At 42.6% G+C, this 10000-nt stretch overlaps 1 protein-coding gene across 1 annotated transcript in view; it reads right to left on the bottom strand.

Moving 5' to 3' along the window:
- The window catches only part of mfsd3 (major facilitator superfamily domain containing 3), a 52299-nt gene that overhangs the window by 9340 nt on the left and 32959 nt on the right, over positions 1-10000 (bottom strand). The window contains exons 7-8 of the mRNA XM_063195776.1: positions 9632-9732; positions 7255-7364 (exon numbers count right to left, since the gene is read on the bottom strand). Of these exons, the coding sequence (XP_063051846.1) occupies positions 7255-7364; positions 9632-9732 (211 nt within the window). The remainder of the gene's footprint in view (positions 1-7254; positions 7365-9631; positions 9733-10000) is intronic.

The raw sequence follows: 10000 nt of genomic DNA, 5'->3' as shown, positions 1-10000 counted from the left end.
GTCTAAACAACGTACCAGCATAAAAGAGGACATTTCCAGTCTCATCCAACAAGCTGTGGGCCCTTTACATGCCTCCGTTAACGCTTTGCGAGAGACAGTGGATGGTTTTCAAACGCGCCTGACCGATGCAGAAACTTTAGCTGGTGATAATTTTGAGAAAATCACCGAAGTGGAGCAAGTCATTCAGTCCCTGCGCAAGCAAAACACAGCCCTTCTCGATCGGATTGAAGACCTGGAAAACCGTTCACGTCGATCCAACTTGAGAATCATAAATGTACCCGAGGGCAGCGAAGGTGATGGAGATACTGTGACATTTATGTCTGAAATGCTGATGGAAATTACAGGCGGCAAAGTTTTCAACTCAGCCCCAACCTTGGACAGAGCGCATCGAGTAGGGAAGAAACCGACAACAGCTGACGAAAATCCACGGACATTTTTGATATGCTTTCACCGCTTTCAAGATAAGGAACGTCTCCTACACTTTGCAACACAGAACGCCATGGAATACAAGGACGCCGCTGTACGGATTTACGCTGACTACAGCAACAGTTTGTCTCAGAGGAGGGCGGACTTCAACAGCATCAAGCACTCACTCTACCTGAGAGGGATTAAGTTCCGACTCCGGTATCCAGCCAAGCTGCGCGTATTCTTCGAAGGGGAAACCCTGAACTTTGGCACGCCAGAGGAGGCAAAGGCATTCTACGACCGTCGGGTGGCGCCAGGTATCTTAGAATAACAGTGCCAGTGCATTGTAACATGATGCGGTGATTCAGTGATCTGCTTGAACTTTACCTATATAGCCAACCTGACATACTTCCCAGGCAGTGAATACTGAGTTAATTATCACATTCATTGCTACCTATTAGCCTACTCGAATGGTGTCTGTGCTCAGAACCATTTTGCTGTAATGACGCGCGTGCCTATTCAGTGACTATAATTTGTGAGGCTACAACGGTCTGTAACAACACGCCTATTCGGCTTGTCTGCATACGCAGGGTTTTTTTTTGTTTGTTTGTTTATTTGTTTTCTCTCACACTTTTTCTTTCTCTCTTCACTACAATGGTTGTGAACCTTAAATGACTTTTGTTTATAATGAACACTCTTTATGTCCACTTCAATACGTTTCAATGACAGTAAAGGGTCATTCTCTTCACGGACGGTTTAGAATGCATCGGAAGACTATATTATTAGGAGGGAGCCTGCAGTCTGTCGCTGTTCAGTTGACAGACATAGGTTGTGTGTGTTGTTTGTTTGGGATAGAGGGGCTGTTTTTAGGGACCTGGGGGGATATTTTTTGTTTTTCTGAAGGGGGGTTACACACTGCCAACATGTTTCTATTTACATATGACCTCAAAAGCAAAAAAGCGCTTCATGCCATTATGAGCACGTCTCGTCACCACTCTATTTTATTTTTATTTTTTTCTGAATATGTCTGATGGTAATAATGCACGTAATGTCGGGTTTGATGTGGGCTCGTCACCAGTACGATTTTCAAGCTGGAATGTTAAGGGGCTCAATGGACCAATTAAAAGGGCACGTGTTTTTTCTCATTTAAAGAAGCTAAAGGTGGACATAGTATTTTTGCAAGAGACCCACCTCATAACTGCAGATCAGATTAGGCTGAAGAAGAATTGGGTTGGGCAAAGTTTCCACTCCAGCTACAACACTAAATCTCGAGGGGTATCAATATTAATCCATAAAAAAATTGTATTCACTTCATCCAAAATAATCTCTGATCCTCAAGGCCGATATATTATAGTATCAGGTTCTCTCTTTAACACTCCTACTGTCCTTGTAAATGTATACGCTCCTAACTGGGATGACAGCAGCTTTATTACTAAACTAATATCCCTCATACCAGATCTGGACACACACAAGCTGATCCTGGCTGGCGATATGAACACAGTAGTTGACCCAAAAATGGACCGCTCATGTCCCAGAACCCTTACTCGATCTAAAATGTCCCAAGTCCTTTCTGATTTTATATGTAGGATTGGTTGTGTTGACCCATGGAGATTCTTGTACCCACTGAAAAAAGATTTTTCCTTCTATTCTCACGTACACCATACATACAGTAGGATTGACTATTTTTTTATTGACAAAACACTACTTCCTGCGGTTGAAAAAGCAGAGTATATGGCCATTGTTGAGTCAGACCATGCACCGGTCATCCTTGATCTCACATTTTCACAAAATCTTGCTCCGCATAACACCTGGAGATTGAATACTGCCCTATTGGCTGATGACCATTTTTGTAAGCGCATTTCAGGGGCAATAGACGAATTCTTATCATTTAACAGAACAGACTGCATTTCCCCATCCACTCTGTGGGAAACACTAAAGGTGGTTATAAGAGGCGAGATAATTTCATATTCCACATCACGCAATAAAGAAAGGAAGAAAAAGGAGCAAGAACTTATTTCAGCCATTAAAAAAATAGACAACCAATACGCTGCATCCCCAACACCTGAATTAAACAAAATTAGAATTGAACTGAAAACTCAATATGACTTGTTATCATTGGAAAAAACTGAAAAACACCTACTATGGTCCAAAGGTCATTACTACGAACATGGTGATAAGGCTGGCCGTCTTTTGGCCTATCAGTTAAAATGTAGAGCAGCCTCACGTCTGATCCCACAAATTCGCAAATCTTCACAAGTCTTATCTGTAGACCCACAGGAAATAAATAACACCTTTAAAGAATATTACTCACATTTGTATACATCCACATTCCCACGTGACACCTCACCCATGAACAAGTTTTTGGATACCATTGACTTCCCCTCTCTAGACGACGCTGCCAGAGATGACTTAGACAGCCCTTTACAATTACAGGAAGTCATTGACGCAGTTAAAAGCATGCAGAGCAGCAAAACTCCAGGGCCTGATGGCTATCCTGTGGAATTTTATAAAAAATTTAGTAAACAACTTGTTCCGATTCTATTAGAAATGTTTAATAATTCCTTAACACAAAAACATCTTCCACAGAGTCTTACCGAAGCCTCCATTTCACTCATTCTAAAACCAGGTAAAGACCCACTTGAGTGTGGTTCCTATCGACCCATCTCTCTTTTAAATACAGATGTGAAGATATTAGCTAAACTCCTTGCGCTTAGATTAGACAAGGTCATATCTCCTATTATTTCAATGGACCAAACTGGTTTTATGAGAAACCGACACTCTTTTATAAATATCAGGAAACTGCTTAATGTTGTCCACTCCCCTGCGTCCAGGGAGGTGCCAGAGGTGGTTGTCTCGCTGGACGCAGAGAAGGCGTTTGACAGGACAGAAATGCCTTACCTATTTGCAGTAATGGAAAAGTTTGGCTTTGGTACCACATTTACCTCTTGGGTACGACTGTTATATACCTCTCCTAGAGCGTCAGTGGTGACGAACAGAGTGGCTTCTCAATGTTTTCCTTTGTCAAGGGGTACACGACAAGGTTGTCCCCTAAGCCCTCTGTTGTTTGCTCTGGCAATAGAGCCCTTGTCAATTAAGCTAAAGTCTTCCACTGATATACATGGCATCCATAGGCTAGGAACTGAGCACAAGGTATCTCTTTATGCTGACGACCTGTTGTTGTACATTTCAGACCCAGTCAAGTGTGTTCCTTCTATTTTGAATACTTTAAAAGAGTTTGGTGTATTCTCTGGGTACAAATTAAACCTAAGCAAAAGTGAATGTTTTCCTGTAAATACTTTGGCACTTCAACTTTCAGACAGCGAACTTCCTTTCCATACATCAAAATCAGGCTTTAAATACCTTGGTATTAATATCACCCGTTCTTTCTCAGACCTTTACAACAAAAACTTCACCTCTCTTGTCAATAATTTAGAATCTGATATTAAAAGATGGTCTTCACTCCAACTGTCACTTGCAGGTAGAGTTAACTGCATAAAAATGAATGTGCTTCCTAGACTCTTATATTTGTTTCAGTGTCTCCCTGTCTTCCTTCCTAAATCTTTTTTTCAATCTCTGAACAGGGTACTCTCTTCATTTCTATGGGACAATAAAACCCCCAGAATTCGCAGGAATCTTTTAGAAAGACCCAGATATGTAGGTGGGCTAGCACTTCCAAACCTGAAGTATTTTTATTGGGCATGTAACATACAAAAGGTTATATGCTGGTTTCAGACCCCAACCACAGATTGGTGCCAAGACGAGGCAAATTCATGTCTATCCACCTCACTGATTGCTTTGATAACATCTAAATTACCATTTCCACCCTCAAAGTTCACGTCCAGTCCTGTAGTAATCTCAACTCTCAAAATATGGGCACAGTTTAGAAAACATTTTAAACTTACAGAATTCTCCCTGTATAGCCCAATTTGTAAAAATCACCTCTTTCCTGCAGCTCTACTAGACCACACATTTAGTGAATGGCAAAGAAAGGGTTTGTCTACATGTTGTGATTTCTATATAGATGGTGTTTTTGGTAGTCTTGCTGAAATAAGTGATAAAGGTCAACTACAACGTTCAGATCATTTTAGATACCTCCAAGTAAGACACTTCATTCGGTCACTAAGCCCAACTTTCCCCCATTTGCCTGAGGATTCAGGACTGGAGAAAGTCCTTAAGGTCAATATGCAACACAAGGGTCAAATCTCATCCATCTATCATTTAATTTCTTCCCTTCAGGGTGTAACACTAGACAAACTTCGAAATGACTGGGCAGAAGAACTGGGGACAGAAATTTCAGATACTGTCTGGGAATATGCTCAAAATAAAGTCAATGGCACATCCTCTTGTGCACGCTTGAGCCTAATACAATTTAAAGTTCTGCACAGGACATATTACACCAAACTCAAATTATCCAAAATATATCCAAACATGGAAGATAGGTGCGAGCGCTGTAATTCGCCTGCAGCTGGCATGACCCACACATTTTGGTCCTGCTCGAAACTTGTAGAGTTTTGGTCTGGTGTTTGCGAAACATTGAATGACGCTTTTGGTACTAATGTACAGCCCACTGCAGAACTTGCCATTTTTGGAGTAGTGGATCCTGAGCTTCCATTAACAACCACTCAGGAAAATGCTTTCGCTTTTGGCTCCCTGTTGGCCCGAAGGAGGTTAGTTTTAAAGTGGAAATCTCCCCACCCACCAAAAGCATCCACTTGGCTCAGTGACTTAATGCTCTTCCTAAAATTAGAAAAAATTAAATATTTCACCAGGGGGTCAATAAAGACATTTCACAAACTTTGGGATCCACTGATTTCATACTTTGGAACCCTCACCACTCTCCCTTAAGATAACATATTGCGGCCCGGCATATGTGCATTTTTTGTTGTTGTTGTTACTCTTTTTCTTTTGTTCCTCACTTTTATACATTACATGTATACATGTACATATTTGTCTGTATAACTGTAAACAAATGCACTGTATGTGTACATGGGTATACTTATATTGTGCTGAGACATATTAACCAGAAACGAGACGTGCTATGTTTTGTTTTGTTTCTATATTTTATGTATTTTTATGTATACATTACTCTCCTTTCATAATAAGACAGTGTGTATGGGTGGGTAGGGTGGGTTTGGGTGGGACTGGGTTCCTTGTTTGAAAAGAAGAAAAAAGAAGGATGTGTCACAATGTATACCCTGTATTACAAAACCTTCCTTCAATAAAAATGTTACAGAAAAAAAAAAAAAAAAAAAATACATACAAATTAAAAAATAAACATGGTTAGCGAGCTACATTGAGTTGAAGGAGAGGATTGTGCACATCCCAGGGAAAGGTTTTAGTTTTTAGTTTTCAGAGTGAGATGTCCGCACCAAACCAACCAAAGAGAGAATCTGAAGAAGACTATTGAGGTCAAAACGTTATCCTGCCATGAAAAAAATAAAATACAACAAAAAGGATTCTAAGTGTGCGGACTTCTCACTCTGAAAACTAGCAAGCTACATTGCAAATTGTTTATACTAGATTTCTCTTTTATGAATTAGGTGAAAAGTTTAGGTTTTAAAGTGTTAAGTTTAAAGCTTTATGTAATGTCACCTGCCCCTTGACATGTCCACATTTGCTGACATTTCTAAACCGAAAAGTGAAGAGATTTAAGGATCTTGAAGGTAAAAATATCAGATTTTCTACTTAAAAAACCCCCACTATATTCATCAGCTGAAATGCTATTGGCTTCTTCAGGGCCGCTGACAGCTTTTGCAGGGCCCTGGACAAAAGTCATCTGAATGGGCCCTTTTTTCAATACAAATATAATCCGACCCAATTCTGGCCAAATGACCTGCTTGCCTCTCGCCCTGAGCTTCCCTGGCCACTTCTGGCAGATAACATTCAGAACCATGTAGTAGGAAGAGTTTTTGGTGGAGAAGGAAAGTCAGTCAGAATCAGACTCAGAGTCAGAATCAATATTGGAGATGCGGAACAATCAAAAGAGGCTTTTACAAAGAATTTAGTCACACAGAGAGGCAAGCTAACTAGGCTTGCCTGGACCCCAGAGAGCAAAACTTTGAGATGCCTAAAAAATAAGTAGATAGAAAATGTCATGACAGATGATAAGGTCTCAAAACAATTTGTCAAGAGCGCTAGAGAAATGTGACAGTCTAAGATACTTTGAAGCGACTCAAGTATGCAATCTAGTACTAGGTCTACTTAATTGATCTAGAAGGATATTGAAGTCATCTGCATAGAATATGAGGGCTCCTCACTCATGACTGTGAGTGAAACTCCATTTGACCATGATTTGGTCCCTATGCTATGCCCGAGGGAATGATACTTGGGTCAAACAAATTGGCCCAAATTTACGAAGACGTACATTTGGAAAGGCAGCCTTGAATATTACTTTGTGTTGACTGTATTTATGATCTGCTGCTTTTTTTTTAATCTGTGGCACATGCCAGATTGCGGGTGATGTCAACGTTTTTGACACTGGTGTGTGTGTGTGTGTGTGTGTGTGTGTGTGTGTGTGTGTGTGTGTGTGTGTGTGTGTGTGTGTACAGTACCTATATGCTTTCCTCTGCCCTCTGTGTGCATCGGGATGGTGAATGTGAGGGTGGTGATGAGTGTGTGTGCGTGCCTGTGTGTGAGCGAGCGAGCATGTGTGTATCTGTATGCTGTGTAAAGTGCATCATGATGGTGAATGTGTGGGTGGCGATGAGTCTGTGGGTGTGCATTTTTTAAATCCTGTGGCACATGTCTGATTGTGGATGATGTCAAAGTTTTGACACTGACACTGACAGTGTGTTTGTGTGTGTGTGTGTGTGTGTGTGTGTGTGTGTGTGTGTGTGTGTGTGTGTGTACCTGTATGCTCTCCTCCGCCTTCTGTGTACAGTGCATCATGATGGTGAATGTGAGGGTGGTGATGAGGCCTCCCAGGAAATGCTGGGCACTGAGACTCAACACTGACATACCTGTAGAGACAAAACACAAACCAACACTCATTCACAACCATCCAACAGAAACATGGACATGTCTACGGACATGTCTACTCGACGTGAAAACCGGTGTACAGTGAAACGGAATGAATTTAATGCTTCTGAACTATTAGTGTGAATTAGGAAGATGATACGTGATTAGATTTCGCTTAAAAATGTCGTCTCACAAAGATGCTTGGAGTTTCCAGAACGGGCTTTTATGGAATTAGCCAACATATTTAGAAAAAAAAATGGGTCAATAATGCAGACCATCAGGACAAAAAGCACAATTCCTTGATAATTCCTTCCTTGGAAAAAGTGATCATAACATATCTTAATGTCATAAAATCAAGACCTAGCCTACTGGCGCAGCAAGTTCTCTGGGATTCCCGTGGGATGGGAGTCAAAAATTATATCAAGGAGCAGGCTGGATCGGAATGAAATCAACAGAAACTTCCTCCTGCCCTCCCCGTGCGTGCATGCGTGCGTGCGTGTATCGTAAACTATCTGCAGTTATAGGTAGTCTGCCTATTTGGAGGAGGAGATGCCACTTGTACCCCTCAATACCCTTTAGACTAAAATAACTTTTGTATTCGTGTAGAAAACACGTTATTGCTAAAATTTTGTTTGGGGTGCTGTATTATTTGTCAATTATTATTGGTCCTCCCAAATAAAGTAATCAAAATGTTTGTGTGCATGTGTGCGTGCGTGCGTATCCCACTGCCCGGCGCTGATGTTGAAACCAATGTGGATGGATGTGGTGTTGACCCTCCTCCCCCTCCTCCTCCTCCCCCTCCTCCTGCATGAAGTAAAACCCCCAGCTGAATAATGCAGCAGCGATGTTTAGTTGTGCCTAACAAGACTTCTCCATTACTTATCCACGACCCGCAGACAGCAACAGAGAACGACTCCGTCGCTACTGAGGGTGCCGCCCTCATGCAATATTGAACCGCTTCCAACCCGCAGAAACTTCCAACTTCTACGAGAGGGAGGAGGAGGAAGAAGGAGGGAGAAGTGTGGAACAACTAAAGGAGGAGGTGGTGGAGGTGGAGGAGGGGTTGGGGGAGCATTGTCGGAGTTTGGGTTGGGGAAAGATGTGACGAATTGATGGAGGACTGCCTTGTTATTGCTGTTGTGGGAGAAGTGAACAGTGTGGTACAAGTAGAGAGGGGGCATCGGGGAAGCAGAGGTGGGGGGTTGGGGTAGAAATGATAAACTGATAGGAGGAGGAGAGGTGTGGTCAGGGTTGGAATTCCTTTGCCTTCTTATGGAGAGAGGAATGATCCAAGTGAAAGGGGCAAGAGGCGACCATGGGGAGGTGTGCTGTATTGGTGGAACTGATAGGAGGAACAGGGTTGGAATTTGGGGAGGTGTGTGTGGGTGGAATTGATCATAGGAGAGGTGGAGAGGTTGGGGGGTGTTCAAGTAGAGAGGGGAACTTCATGGCAACTTTCCGTTCTTGTGGAGAAGAGTAGAGAAGCATGACACAACTGGAGGGGGACGGGGTGGTGTCGTTTGGAAGATGCGGGTTGCTCTGTGGAACTTATGCGAGGATGTGCCACTTCTCGCACACTCTCTGTCTCTCTCTCTCTCACACACACACACACACACACACACACACACGCACACACACATGCACACACACACACAGACACACACACACACACACACACACACACACACACACACACACACACACACACACACACACACACACACACACACATTCACACACAGAGGAGGACTCCAAACCTCCATGGGGTGAAACATACAAAAAAAATAGGTGAAACAGAACGAAAAAAAGAAAACAGCAAAAAAAAGTCATGCACAGAAATACAGTAGCTAAAACCGAAAGATTCCTCACGATTTCTATGTTTTTATTTTCCATCAAATGAACATCTCCAGAGTGGGGCAGAGCTGCAGCAGCTGGAGCCATGGGCCCCTATCAAACAGCATTCAGACAGTGAGAATGAAACACACACACACACACACACACACACACACACACACACACACACACACACACACACACACACACACACACACACACACACACACACACACAACCGTCACTGCTATGGAACAGATCAGTCAACGAGTATGCAAGCCAGCACATGAATAAATATCGTCTCCTGCAAATACACTGCAACTACTGCACACACAACACACAGACCTGCCACATGGTGTCTCCTGCGAATGCTACTGTGAATGTGTGTGCTGTGTGTGTGCGTGACAGAGAGAGAGAGAAGCTGAACTCCACTCACCTTTCATGAGTGTTGATGGCTCCAGTACGGTCAGCAGAGTGCTCTGGAAGATCATCCCTACCGTCCGCATCACAAACGCACGCCGCAGCAGCAGGCCAATACTACACAAGACACAAACACACGCACGCACACACGCACGCACGCACACACGCACACACGCACGCACGCACACACGCACAATCTTGTTAAGTTTGGGCTCGTCTTATTGAACTTGATAACATTAAATTGGGTGTTTGATTGAGATAATTTGGGGGGAATTTTATTTGAACATTTACGTATTTTCACAGATTTTGGTGATGGTGTTAAGAGGGTTATGCATCTCAAAATCTGGCATGTCTTTACACCCTGTTGCAGGTGAATTAACTAATA

The sequence above is a fragment of the Engraulis encrasicolus genome, chromosome 3 (assembly GCF_034702125.1).
Source record: "Engraulis encrasicolus isolate BLACKSEA-1 chromosome 3, IST_EnEncr_1.0, whole genome shotgun sequence".
Classification (NCBI taxonomy): domain Eukaryota; kingdom Metazoa; phylum Chordata; class Actinopteri; order Clupeiformes; family Engraulidae; genus Engraulis; species Engraulis encrasicolus.
The sequence above is the reverse complement of the archived record's forward strand: the minus strand, read 5'-3'. Positions and strand labels throughout refer to the sequence as shown.